This window comes from Emys orbicularis, chromosome 1, assembly GCF_028017835.1.
Source record: "Emys orbicularis isolate rEmyOrb1 chromosome 1, rEmyOrb1.hap1, whole genome shotgun sequence".
Classification (NCBI taxonomy): domain Eukaryota; kingdom Metazoa; phylum Chordata; order Testudines; family Emydidae; genus Emys; species Emys orbicularis.
The window spans coordinates 337666278-337681066 of NC_088683.1; the positions used below are offsets into that span (position 1 = coordinate 337666278).

The 14789-nt window shown below is 41.3% G+C and overlaps 1 protein-coding gene across 1 annotated transcript in view; it reads left to right on the forward strand.

The window, feature by feature from the left end:
- TRPC6 (transient receptor potential cation channel subfamily C member 6) overlaps nt 1–14789 on the forward strand; it is a 169881-nt gene that overhangs the window by 150238 nt on the left and 4854 nt on the right. Inside the window, exons 9-10 of the mRNA XM_065412375.1 lie at nt 982–1185; nt 12003–12086. Coding sequence (XP_065268447.1) covers nt 982–1185; nt 12003–12086 — 288 coding nt within the window. The remainder of the gene's footprint in view (nt 1–981; nt 1186–12002; nt 12087–14789) is intronic.

Sequence of the window (14789 nt, forward strand, 5' to 3'; positions counted from 1 at the left end):
CTAAGTGGAACTGTAGGGTTTGACTTATATTATTGTCTAATTGTGTTTTGTTTTTACTGTTACTCCTTTACACTAACAATGTATGCCACTCAGAAGTGAACAAAATAGTGTATTTCACAAATGACTTTCCTATAGTGTTTTTTATATTTAGAATATGTCACCACTAAGTATTGACACTATACTGTGGTAAATGTTTAATTTTTAATGGCACCCCTTATGTAACACTTTTTATTCAGAGATCCCATAGCATTTTACAGATATTCACTTAGTCTCAAACCACATGCCTGCAAAAAATATAGTTAAGGGATACAGAGCAGCCACTTCACTGACCACTGAAATGCGCTTATCTCTAGGACAGAACTCAGCAGCTGTTTATAGGACAGAAAGTAAGAAAGGATGCTGCATCCAACTGAAAATGCGAGAGAAATTTAGATAGAATGTACTGTAATGGAAGCAAATTGGAAATTAAGCAGGAAAATGTGGTTAATCTTAGAAAAAGTGCCATGGAATATTTAATTCCTACAAATGGTCAGTTTTATGTCTTATGCTCTATTTTAAGCATGTGCTTAAATCCATCCCTGTTCAACGAAGCATTTATGCATGTGTTCAAAAATCCACATCAAGCTTAAAGTTAAGCATATGCTTATGAGGCCTTTACTTTTCTCCAGTCTAATTTCTAAAAGTATCAATGGATAGGGCCTCCCTTGAGACACTTTTTACAAACTAATAGCACTCACTATGAGGGAGCTGATAGTCAAACTAAATTTACCTTTTCCTAGGTCTATTCCTTTGCTTTTCTCAGATTAAAAAACAATTTGTATAATTAATGTTTCATTTCTTCAGTGGTAAAAATAGTAATTTGATCTGCTTGGTATTCATGTCAGCCATTCTTATTCAAAACACAAATGCCATTGGCTAGGGTAATTTTAATAATGAAGACATTGTTAGCATTGTTTTGATAGTCATATTTCTGTCTTACAGGATGATGCTGATGTGGAATGGAAGTTTGCTAGGGCTAAACTCTGGTTTTCCTACTTTGAAGAGGGGAGAACTCTTCCTGTACCCTTCAACCTAGTGCCAACTCCAAAATCTTTGCTTTATCTCTTACTCAGAATAAAAAAATGGATGTCTAAAGTGTTCCTATGCCATAAGAAAGGTTTTCAAGAAGATGCAGAGATGAATAAGGTAACTTTCCACTACAATACACCATATACAAATTTTAAATGTTAATAATAATTTTACCCTTTCTCTGCTGTTGACTTGAGTAGGAGCAGTGGGTGCCTAGCATCTTTAAAAACAGACTACCTTGGGTCCAATTTTACACCACTGAAATCAATGAGAGTTTTGCTACTGGCTTCAGGAGGAGCAGTATCAAGCTCTTCTTTAGGTGCCTTAATATGGATCTGTCTGTTTATTTCTAGGCACTAAGGGCTAGATCCATAAATCAGAGGGGTAGCCGTGTTAGTCTGAATCTGTAAAAAGCAACAGAGGGTCCTGTGGCACCTTTAAGACTAACAGAAGTATTGGGAGCATAAGCTTTCGTGGGTAAGAACCTCACTTCTTCAGATGCAAGACTTGCATCTGAAGAAGTGAGGTTCTTACCCACGAAAGCTTATGCTCCCAATACTTCTGTTAGTCTTAAAGGTGCCACAGGACCCTCTGTTGCTTTTTATAGATCCATAAAGGAATTTAGGTGCCTAACTATTGCTTTAGACTCCTTAGTCCAAAATTTAGGTCCTCAGCTGCTGCTTAACCCTGTAGGTGCCTAAAGTCCCTGAGCACCTGCACATCCACTGATAAAGTCTCTTAAATACCTAAATTTCTAGCAGTGGGCATGCACAAAGCCAACTAAATCTTGCTTGTTACCGTGTGCACACCTAAGCCCTAGTATTTCAAATACTTAAATAGTCATTGGGCCAGAGTGAGAGTATGAGAATTCCTCTATAGCTTGGTGGTTAGGGGATTCACCTAGGAAGTGGGAGACTGAGGGTCTAGTCTCTGCTCCAGTGACTGTTTAACTACTTCATACAAAGTGGAACAGCTTGATCGAGGTAGCCCTACCCTAGACTACCCCATAGCCTAGAGATCAGGGTATTCACCCGCGAGGTAGGAGATATGGGTTCAAGTTCCTTCTTCCCATGAGGCAGAGGAGATATTTTAACCTTGTTCTCCCACATCCTGGATGAGTGCTCTGACCACTAAGGGATAAGGGTAGGCTCCTTCTCCTCCGTTTTTTATGAGAAAGGGCTGTGAATCCTGAGCAGACATAGGCACTTCTCTCTGAGTCAGACTTAGGCACCCAAGTCCCTTTTGAGTGGCAGAGTTTAGACCCCACCCATCTCAACATTTCTTACTGGCTAGCTTAGTCAGCTCCTGACTCACAATGATGGCTTTTGTGTGCCCCTTTTTTTAGGCACCTTACTCTCCCCATGCATTGTATAGGGAGCCTGGCTGCCTGACTCTGGGCTGTGGATTCCGCTGGGTGGCACGGCCTCTCAAATTATGCCTTGCAACACTGTGGGTCTCATTCTAAGTCTATACCTCTTCCCCTATTGTTTTATGTGGCATTCTTTTATCTGAAAAGTCTTCTGTTCTCTGATGCATTTAGATGATAGGACACTACAGTGCAGCAGAGCTGGTCTGCTGCTTTATTTAATAGGATTTATTCAGTGTTTATACTCAGTATGTTAATTCATTACCTTGCCAGTATCTCAGTGTAAGCTAAACACTCATTTCTTTATGGAAACAAATCATATAACACACTATGTTAGGCTGTATTGGAAGTGTGAAGACTGGTGTTATGACATTATTGCAACTCAAGAGGAAGGGGACCAAACCAAATGACCAGAAAGCAGATTATCAGTACTGTCTACTGAGTAGGAAAGTGAGTTTATTGTGACATTTTTAAGGAAAAGTCACAAGGTAGTCATGGTGGCAGAAGCAAATGTTATAGAAGTTTGCTTTTTTTAAGTTTACCATTGTTACAACCACCACTGGAATTGGGAGTCATGTGACAGGGTTAATAACTTTTGCAGGCTTGACCAAGTTCATGTGACTGGGACTAGGAAATAAGGTTTGTGTGTCAGCATGTTATTAGTTAAATGACAAGCAATTTTCCTGGAACAAATTTCAACCAGTTTGCCCTGCTGTGAGCAGACAGTAGAGGACAGCACTTCAATAGCAAAAAGAAGAGCCTAGCAGAGGTGTGGGGGCAGAGAGAGCTGTTCCACCTGCTTTGCTTTTGTCTCTGCTCTGTGATTTCGATTGACCCCCTTTCATATATCATTATGCATTGTATCTCTTCTCCTGCCTGTGTAATCTCTCTTCCTCCCTCCATGTGCATTCTACTCCCCTGCTTTTTTGTCTCCTTTCTCCTCTACCCTCTTATTAAAAGATAAGATTTTCCATTAAACAGTATTGAGGAACAACTGGTCATAATCCTAGGACAAAAGGAAAGGAACTACTGGAGCGGCATTGGGCTATGTTGTGACCTGCTTCTCAACAAATACACAATAGGTTCAAAAATGATCATGGATCCCATAAGCAATATTGCCACTGAAATCAACTTGACACAGTTTGCCTCTTCACTGATTTTAGATGCATTCTGTGCATCTCTGGTAACTATCATTACTCAGATTTCATATCATGTTATTGAGAAATTAAACTAAATGCATATATAATACCCACGATAAGATGCTTCATTTTGCTTGTGCATGGTTTGTAATGACCTCAGCATTTGCAAACCTCTTATCGAGTTACTAGGTGCAAACTGATTTTACAGCTTCCTTCAGTGAGAAGGGTGTCGCTGAACTGCACTGACTTGCAGGAGGTACATGTGTTGCTCAAAATGGGCTGATGGCAAGAAACAAAAAAATAAAAGATTTTTGTTTTCAACTTCAGGTACGATTTTCAAGAGCACATAAGGGACCTGGAAGCACCAGTCCCAGTTGCTTTCAATGACTTCTAAGTCACTTCTTCCATATCTCATCCTTGCACCCTATCTGTATTGGCCAGGGAAACTGAGTTTGGACCTTAAACTAAAACCATAATCAAACAGGTGTTTCTGGAAAGATGCTAACTATCATCATATCCTTGGACATTTTGGACAGAACCCTAGAACCCTAGTCCTGTTTGTGTAGCTTAAAATGGCGTCCGTCAAAGATGCTATGTGCAATGTAACCTGCGTTTGGAAGGTTTTTTTCCAGCTTTGACCTAGGTCTTAAATTTCAAATATTAATAATGTTTTCCACTAGCTGCAGAGTGATTCTAGAATATCAAATGCTAAATAAGTGTACTTTCTCTCCTGTTAACACAGCTATAAACATTTGACTCTCAATAAAAAAATAAATAAAACCTCTTCCACTGAAAAGCCATAAACCCTCTGAGCTCACATCCCCTGGGTATTTAGGGTTTCCACCTCAGAGTCTGAAACTGCTAGCCAATCACAGTTTTGCTTTTGGACATTCCTGTGGTCTGGAGTTGGCCCTGCCTGCTTCCATCACATGGCACCCCTGCCTACTTCTTAAAAAAACAACTTTTGTTTCCAAAGGCGTTGTTTAGAATGACCACTATTGGTACATTATTTATCACCTTCCCTTTCTAGCCTTTATAATAAATCATCTCCTCCCCCATCTAGACCAGGTATGGATGATTCATTATCATTGTTTTCATTTCATCCTCAGAAAGGCATCCACAGTCTGCCTGTTAATAAGCTTTGTAATTTGGAATAAGACCATGGGAAGAATCCTGATCTTGCAAACTGTTAACCAGTTGAGCTGCCCATACTTACAGGAGTAGTTTCAGTGGGCTGACTGAACTGTGTATGGGTGTGCAGGATCAGACACAAAACTCCATATGTTTTCTACAAATAGATCATTTCTGCTCTTGTTACAGCAGGAGTAGCAGCACTATGGCAGTAAAAAGGAAGGCTGCACAGAGAAAATGTGGAAATTCTGTAGTGCCAACCCTCCTCATATTGCTATAGGCCGGAGACAAAGCCAGACCTTTGGTGTTTATAGGGGAAGTAGCTTAAGTGGAACTCACAAAGTAGCACACCACAAACAAGTTTTTTGAAACCCACCTAACATTTAGAAATAAAGGCATGACACATGTTCTCTTCCAGGGTATTCCTTCCTTTCCACTGAGTCAGTGACTCAGGAAACGGTGGCCCTAAAGGCTGTAATCCAGGGCCACAGTTCAATGTGATCCATTCCCCACATTTCCCCTAATTCTTGATGCCACGTGACTAGAGCAGCATGACCCTTGCATCTCCTGGAGAGAGAAGATCAATGTCTCCTCCGAATACTGCCAAAGGGTCTCCCTGTGTGCAGCCTGCCTCAGCCTTTTGGTCCAAGGCTCCTGTGGCTTTCTTCCCTTTATGGCGACCTTTCAGGCTGGATCTGGGGTGACATTTTATAAGTGAAGAACCAAAAAATAGAGAGAAGTAGATTTTTTAAAAAATTGCATCCATTGCTTTGAATTTTAGAATCCAATTTCTTTATGAAGCATAAAATTCTGCTTCTCCACAAATTGGGTTTGAAGGCCATGAAATCTATTCATTTTCCTGACCAAGAGAATGATGACAGCATGTGTCCAGAGTGAGCTGTCATCTTTGAAAATGGCCTTTCAGAAAAGAAATAAGGAGCAACTAATAGATGTATTCTTAATAGAAAATAAATTCAAATTTTGTTGTATCATATTAGCATGCTTTTGCTGACTCTAACAATGCAAAATATAATTTTGTAATTTTTTTATTCTACTATTATAGATTCTACTATTATATACAATGGTGAAAAGTGCCCTCTGATTCTGATGTCCAAACTGAGCAACTTGGTCATGCTTTTGAGATGTGCTGCAATTCCAAACTCCAGTGAAGTGCATAGGAATTGCTGAAGTGCATAGGAATTGCTGATGCTCACCACCTCTGAAAATCAGGTTCAAGTTGTCTCAAGTTGGACAGCAAGAAACTGGCACTCAAAATCAGCAGCCTCTTTTGAAAATGTGAAAATGAAGTACAATACAACACTGCTACCACAATAGGCAAGGTTTACTTTAAAAAAAAAAGTCTTGATTGATTTTTAAATGATACAAATAATGATATATAACAATATGGACACGCAACACTAAGGGTATGTCTATACAGCCAAGAAAAACCCACGGCTGGCCCATGCCAGCTGACTCGGACGTGCGGGGCTCTAGTTGTTGTGCCGTTTCATTGCTATGTAGACTTCCAGGCTCAGGCTGGAGCCCGGGTTCTAGGACCTTGCAAGGTAGAAGGGTCCCAGAGCTCAGGCTCCAGCCTGGCCCCAGAAGTCCGCACAGCAATGAAACAGCCCCACAGCCCCAGCCCTGTGAGCCTGAGTCGGCTGGCATAGGACTGCTGCAGGCATACCCTAAGTAACCAAAGTTCTGGACCACTCCACCTCTTTTACACAACACTTCCGTAGTGATCACCTGTCACTTACCCATCTGTTTATCTTTAGGTAAGAGAGACACTGTATGGCTTACATTGCCACATAAAGGGCAAGGCCCTGATTCAGCAAAACACTTAAGCAGGTTTTTAAAGTTAAGCACATCTCCAAGTTCTTTTGCTGAACTGAGGTGTAGTCATTTTGTCAGGCGTGATGGGAATCCTTTGCACTTTCTCTAAATACTTATGCGCTGGCTGTGATTACACAGTTGATAAATCTTAGTGCTTAAGTTTGTTATTTCTCTGGCAAACTTAATTTACTTTTTGAGTAATTTTCAGGAGAGAAAATGCTGCAGCCATGAAGCTCAAAGAGAGAGCTTCCAAGCCTGTTATGAGAGTGAAATGCAGTTGTAATCCTGGCATTCCCTGCCACCAAGTGGTTTTACACAGTTATGCAATAAATTATATATCCCATCTCTATTGCTGTTACAGGTTGATTTAACAAAGTTACACACTTTTATATATCACTTGATTTACCTGCCTAAATTAAGTGCATTTCACATTTTCTGTTTTCTTTCAACTTTGGGCTCAGTTAATAAAAAGTCTGTTGCAGATTATATCAATTTTTACATCTGTTGACAAAGGGGAAGATGTAGTAAAGTGTTAATGATAAGGTAAAGGTAGTGCAGTATGCCATTCATTTCTACTTTTCTTAATCAGGTGTTATGAACATTGTATAGGACGTAGGCACTGACTCCGTGGGTGCTCCGGGGCTGAATCACCTACTGAAAAAAAATAGGGGGTGCTCAGCACCTGCAAAGCCAGATTAATCTTTTGTGGGCCCTGGTGCGCAGACCATGGCCCTGCCCCCCGCTCCACCCGTGCTGCACCCCGAGGCCCCACCCCCGCTCTGCCTCTTCCCCCTGAGGCCCCACCTCCACTCTGCCCCCAAGACCCTGCCCCAACTCAGCCTCTTCCCCCCGAGGCCACGCCTGCTGCTTGCCTGGGGCAGAGGGGGCGGAGAGAAGCACCCACCTGCAAAAACAAAAGTCAGCGACTGTGGCACAGGAGTCTACAATGAAGTCCTTATGGCAAAAAATGGCAACCCATGCACAGTAGAGCCATTAAATTGCAGTTATTGTCAAACAAAATGATCTTGTGCCAACAAGTACCTAAGCTTGCTTATGCTGAAGGAAATCTCCAACCCCCTTTTTGACTTCAGTGGGAATAGAATTGTACTTCTATCTTGTTCATGTTTCAAAATAGGGTACAGGAAGCAATTTTCAGAAACAGGTTCTAATACAGCTTCAGAGATACTGGATAGTTGAAGATGACTTTATTTTCTAATTTAGAATTGTCTTTAAAAGCCCTTCAAGTATTGCCACAATAATACATTATGTCAGTTTATAATTACAAACAATGACAAGAGATACCAACAAAAAACAATCAATACCTTGTTGTAGTTAAAAAAAATTATTTTATTTCCCAACTAAATAGACCTTCAAGGGCTATTACAAACAGATGCAGATACATAATATGAATCATATAAAACCTGTGAGGTAGAAAGAATCCAATTTCCCTGCTCTGGTCTACTTATTTGCTAAATTTTAGCTTTCTTCATTATCATGAGTAGAACTGGGTAGGAAACAGTTTTCCTTCCCATCCTGTGACTTTTCAAGATTTTGAAAATTTTTCCCATTACATATTGGGATGAACCTGAGGCCTTTCAAATTATTTTCAAAACATGAAGGAAGTGAGTGCACTCAATTTAGAATTGAGTTATGCCATTGGTTATGTCACTTAGCAGGGACCTAGGTACCAGTCCCTGCTCCAATGAATATTTAATTATTTATACAAAGTGGAACAGCTCCACCAGCATAGGTTGAGAAAGAACCCTACCTGATAATAGCCAATGGCCTGGTAGTTAGGGCAGTCATGTACAACGTAGGAAGGCCCAAGTTCAAGTTACTACTCAATCTGACTTTTCTCAGTAACCTTCCCAATGAAAGTTTGATCAAAACCAATACGTACCCAGGAGCCGTTTCGGTTCTGCTGAAAAGTCATTTAATCAAAAACTTCCCAACCAGCCAAAATTGTGAGTTGTTGAGAATAGAATTTCACTTGTCACCAACATTAGCATATGTACAACAAGGAAGTGCGGAATTGAACTATGAAATTCACCATGATGGGTACTTCACAGTCATAGAAACTAAGAACAAAAAACAGTTATTTTGTCATCCTATTCAGCCAGCCAGCTCATTTTCAAGGGCTTTGTCTAGTCCAGGATCTCACCACTTCACTGGAAAAATTATTGCATAGACTAAATGAGATTACTGTTTGAACTTTTCCCTCGTGTTCACCCTAAACTTTGAGCACAATGTTATCCTACTATTCCTTCTTTAAACCATAATAACTTTACATTTATAACAATGCTTCCTTCTTTTAGGCCTCCAACAGATATTCGTGTTATATCACCCAATAGTCCTATTTTAACAAGACCATGAAATGGCTTACACAAAAAATGTTGCTGGTATAATGCACCTGTTTAAAAAAAACTATCTCACAGATACACACAAGCAAAGTTAGACTAAGAAATATTTTGATGCATAAAGACGTACAGGAAAATTCTGTTTTATTTATTCCAGGGTAAATCCAAAGTAACTACATTATTTTGGATTTACCAGGATGTGAAAGTAAAGTTGGCTTTTGATTTCTAGAAAACAAGCCATATTAGAAAATCTAAGACATAAGGCTAACTTCCAATTAGGAAACTCTGAAGGGAGTGGGGAAAATTGAGCATTTTAAGTGTTGTCCTCATTACAGATTAAGGGCTTGATTCTGATCTCACTTGCACACGTTTTACACTGACTTCTCAGGTTTTACTCCTGATTTACATTCTATATAAGTGAAATCACAAACTAGCCCTAATAAAGTTCTCTGCTCAGACTTCATATTCTAATATCAGACACAAGCTGAAAACGTACTACACACTAGTCTTTAGTTCTTCTTGCAATTCAGGCATAGCTTATTTCCTGTTATATCCCAATGTACTGTCTATCAAGTTTCAAGGATTTTCAATTCATTTATAGCTAAGCATTCAACTCATTAAAGAACAAGAATGCCTGGTACCAAAATCCCCACTGAAAATACAACATGTACCCTCAGTTTAATATACAATAGCATCTGAGATACTGCGGCTGTGTTCCTATATTTTGAAGAGGAAATATTTTTTGTATGTCAGATATAACTGTAAAATATTTTGACTTTGTAATGCTGACCTTTTTAGGTCCTCATCCAGATCAATCATAGTTTATATTTCAGATTCCTTATTTCTTGCATTACTGTTCAGAGAGCTGGTTGATTTGTCTCAATCAATAGTAATACATGATTTGTTTTCTTCTGACAGTTCCCAAATCATCCTTATTACAATCTAATCATTCAGCTACACTACTGAATTCATCATTTCATAACAACATTGTGTTTTGGTCCTTCTCAAAGACATTAACCAATAATGCATCCTAGATAACTGAAGCCCTGGATTATCTGACAGTAATTTGTACTCCAGTTTTGAATAAGGTCCATTCATTCCAGGGTTTAACAAACATGCTGTTCAGAAATATACTGTCAAATCAGAAACTCCACGGGCTTCTGACTTGCATTGCTTAATCGTCTAAAACTAAGACATTGGTGAAAGTGAGGGGAGCAACACACTCCCAATGTAACCCAAGGGAACCTAATTCTTCACTCTCTTACACCTGGTGTAACCTTTACACCTGTACAAAGTGGCTGCAAAGCAGAAACTAGTGGCATATAAGGCCTGACGTCAGTGCAGTTACACAAATATAAAACTGCGGTATTCAAAAGGAGAATCAGGCTCTTGAACTCCATTACATACCTAACCTGAATGAGGGTGTAAAGTTTCCCAGAGATTACGAGAATCTATTCTCAATTCTCCTTAGTGTTCCTTTTTGTTGAGGTTGGGTGTCTTTTGGGGGGCTTTGCTAGTTTGGTTTGTTACCTACTCATTGGGACCTTGGTTCAGAAAAGCACTTTGACCACATCCACTAAGGGACTTCGGTGCCTAAACTCCAGGTTTTAGGTGCTACTACGGTCCACCAAACCCCTGCTTATCTGCTGTCCAGCCCCGTAGGCAGCTAAACTCACCTGGTGCCTAAATTTCTGCTGTAAAAGTCCCCTGGCCACCTATGTTTCTGTTGTTGGGCATGGCTCTGGGTGCCTATCTCACACCTAAGCCCAAGCGTGATCCTCGAACCAGGTAAATGTAAGTGTTGCCCTGCCTACCTTGCTTGCAGGGCCCAATCTGGCAGATGTGCACTCAGAATGGTTAACTTCATACAAAACAGCCAGGCTCCTTTATAAGCTTTAGCCCAGTGGTTAGTGTACTCACCTGGAATGGGGAAGACCCTAGTTCAATTTCCCTCCTTCTCCATCTGATGAGGAGACAGGATTTGAACAGGGTTTCCTTACCTCCCAGTTGAGTGCCCTAATCATTCTCACTCTTTCATGGACTGAATTAATTTTAATTATTTTAATACAAAGTGGAACAGCTTCAAGAAGAGAGATGGAGAGAGAGCCCCTCATCAGAATATCCCAGAGTCCAGTGGTTAAGACACAGTGGGGACTTAAACTGGGGTCCCCCACATACTGGGTGAGTACCCTGGCCACTGGGCTAAAGGGAGGTCCTCCTCCTCCTCCTCTCCCACCTTCCCCCAGGGATTTTGTGTAGGGTTAGCCAGGTGTGTAAGGAGAGAGGTTCCAAGCTGTGGTTCCCAAGCAGAGATAGGCACCTAACTCCAAATCAGACATCAGGAATGGTAACATACAAAAGCCAGGAGGAGAACACTTCAGTCTCCCTGGACACTCAGTAACAAATTTAAAAGTAGCCATTCTTCAGGGGGGAAAAACTTCAAAAACAGACTTCAAAGAGAAACTGCAGAGCTACAATTCATTTGCAAACTTAACACCATCAATGTGGGCTTGAATAGGGACTGGGAGTGGCTGGCTCACTACAAAAGCAATTTTCCCTCTCTTGGTATTGACACCTCATCAATTATTGGGAGTGGACGACATCCACCTTGACTGAATTGACCTTGTCAACACTGGTTCTCCACTTGTAAGGTAACTCCCTTCTCTTCATGTGAAAGTAAAGGCAGTATATTTATGCCTGTATCTGTAATTTTCACTCCATGCATCTGAAGAAGAGGGGTTTTTTATCCATGAAAGCTTATGCCCAAATAAATGTTAGTCTTTAAGGTGCCACCAGATTCCTCGTTGTTTTTACATTCAGTTGAAGCATGTACTTAAGTGCTTTTCTAAATAGAGGCATTTTCCTGAAGTGGGGAATGGAAGAGTTAAAGTGAACTGGTGTGGTGAAATGCTGTCTCCATAGAACATAACGGGAGTGTTGTCATTGACATCAGTAGAGCCAGGATTTCACTCCTGAAATTTAACCCTTATCCCTACCATTAAGTCTAAAAGTTAATGTTCTGCTGCAGAATGCTTGTACATAAGAAAGTATAACCAAATAATCCTTACATTTATTGCTGATACTGATCAAATGTTTTTATTTCAGCTTGGACAAAGTAAGCAATCAAGTATAAGAAGCACAGATGATCTCCATTTAGATAGCTTAAGTAATCCTCCACGACAATACCAGGTAAAAGGCAGTTTAATACAACTTGCACTGAAAAAGGAGTAAGACTTGTCAGATTAAAGATTTGAAGACAAATTATGATATTAGTTATAGTGTGAATCCGAAGTAAATCTACTGGACGGAAATCCAGAATAATTGCATTGGCTGTGTGATTATGGTAGAATGCTTTCTAAATGCTACATTTCTGAGTGAAATATTGTAAAAGGTTAAAACGAAGAACCCTTTTAGTCAAAGAGAAAGACTGGCATCTCAGTTACACAGTGCAAATCAGAAGCAACTCTTCTTTTTGGAAAAAATTCCAGTTCAAAAGCTAATGCAAATTACCTTTCTGTATTATAGTTCCTCTTTCTTATCCCTCAAGAATTACAAATCACTGTAAGCTTGGTTCCTGCAGTTCCATATTATTATGGTACATTGTATGTATTCTTTGCTTCTCATGGGGCCCCAGCCTGCCTTTGAGAGAGCACAGTGGGGAGGGAGCATGTAAGGAGTCTTAGCCAGAAACTCCAGAAATCACGTAAGCTCCATAAATCACTGCAGCTCCTGCACTTGGAGAAGCACAGAGACAACTCCCTTCATATAGTGCCACAAAGGGGTGGGAAAGGGACAAATAGAACTGGCTGGCCATGTGAGCAGAGGTCTGTCTACACTGCATATTTCTTTTGGCAACATTTAGAGTACATACCGCTTTTGAAACAGTCTCCCACAGTATTCTTGCCAGCAAGTTAAAGAAGTATGGGCTGGATGAATGGACTATAAGGTGGATAGAAAGCTGGCTAGATCATCGGGCTCAACGGGTAGTGATCAATGGCTTCATGTCTAGTTGGCAGCTGGTATCAAGCGGAGTGCCCAAAGGGTCGGTCTTGGGGCCGGTTTTGTTCAATATCTTCATTAATGATCTGGAGGATGGTGTGGACTGCACTCTCAGCAAGTTTGCAGATGACACTAAACTGGGAGGAGGGGTATATACACTGGAGGATAGGGATAGGATACAGAGGGACCTAGACAAATTAGAGGATTGGGCCAAAAGAAACCTGATGAGGTTCAACAAGGAGAAGTGCAGAGTCCTGCACTTAGGACAGAAGAATCTCATGCACTGCTACAGACTAGGGACCGAGTGGCTAGGCAGCAGTTCTGCAGAAAAGGACCTAGGGGTTACAGTGGACGAGAAGCTGGATATGAGTCAACAGTGTGCCCTTGCTGCCAAGAAGGCTAATGGCATTTTGGGCTGTATAAGTAGGGGCATTGCCAGCAGATCGAGGGACGTGATCATTCCCCTCTCTTCGACATTGGTGAGGCCTCATCTGGAGTACTTTGTCCAGTTTTGGGCCCCACACTACAAGAAGGATGTGGAAAAATTGGAAAGAGTCCAGCGGAGGGCAACAAAAATGATTAGGGGTCTGGAGCGCATGACTTATGAGGAGAGGCTGAGGGAACTGGGATTGTTTAGTCTGCAGAAGAGAAGAATGAGGGGGGATTTGATAGCTGCTTTCAACTACCTGAAAGGGGGTTCCAAAGAGGATAGATCTAGACTGTTCTCAGTGGTACCAGGTGACAGAACAAAGAGTAATGGTCTCAAGTTGCAGTGGGGGAGATTTAGGTTGGCTATTAGGAAAAACTTTTTCACTAGGAGGGTGGTGAAGCACTGGAATGGGTTACCTAGGGAGGTGGTGGAATCTCCTTCCTTAGAGGTTTTTAAGGTCAGGCTTGACAAAGCCCTGGCTGGGATGATTTAGTTGGGGATTGGTCCTGCTTTGAGCAGGGGGTTGGACTAGATGACCTCCTGAGGTCCCTTCCAACCCTGACATTCTACGATTCTATGATTCTATAGCCCCAGTAACACAGGTATAAATAGCAGTGTAGTTGGTGAGGCCTGCCTTAGGTGAGTAAAGACATTTCTGAAAGGTGTGGGTATGTATGCAAGTATGCTCTCTACTCATGCAAGCTATTTTAGAAGTGAAGTGTCCCGCTGCTTCCTGCTGAGGGAGTCTTTTCCTGTGGAGGGGAAAGGCTCCAGCAATGGGGAAAGGGTCTGGCAGTGGGGAGGCAGTGGGGAAAGGATTGGGCATGTCCCTGCTATGGTACCTTTCCATGAGGTGGGGAAAGGCTCCAGCAGTGGGAAAGGCTCCTGCAGGGAGGAAAGGCTCAGCCTTTCTCTGCTGCCTTCCCCCTGCCAGAGCCTTTCACTGACATGTGTAACTCTACATAGCTAAACACAAGTCCACTCGGAGTAAACGCAGCTTACTGTTTGCGGTAGCATGTAGCTACACGTTCCACTACACGATGACGCCAGTGGTGTGATGTAGACGTAGCCTAGGCATAGCTACATCCCACAAAAGGGTCTAGTAGCAAGTATGGAGATCGACTACTCAGGATCTCTTTCATCTCCGGGACAGGAAGCCTGCTGCTGCTCTCCTTGGAGGAGTGTGGTACCACCTCTGACTGTATGTTGTATCTAATGATACAATCTAGCCCAGAATGTCTTGGCTTTTGCCATGGCCAATCAAGTTATGATGGGCTGATAGCTATTATGATTAAGAAGTTACTCCATTGGGCTGTGTGGCTTTGTATTTGGAATTTTTTTGGATGATTAAAATATACCATAGTGTCATCTACATTGCAAAAGTGATTATGTAATGATGCCGCTGATCCAATCATCTGTGGGGATTGAGTCCGGGCTTCTGGATTTAGAACATGAGCCTCTAC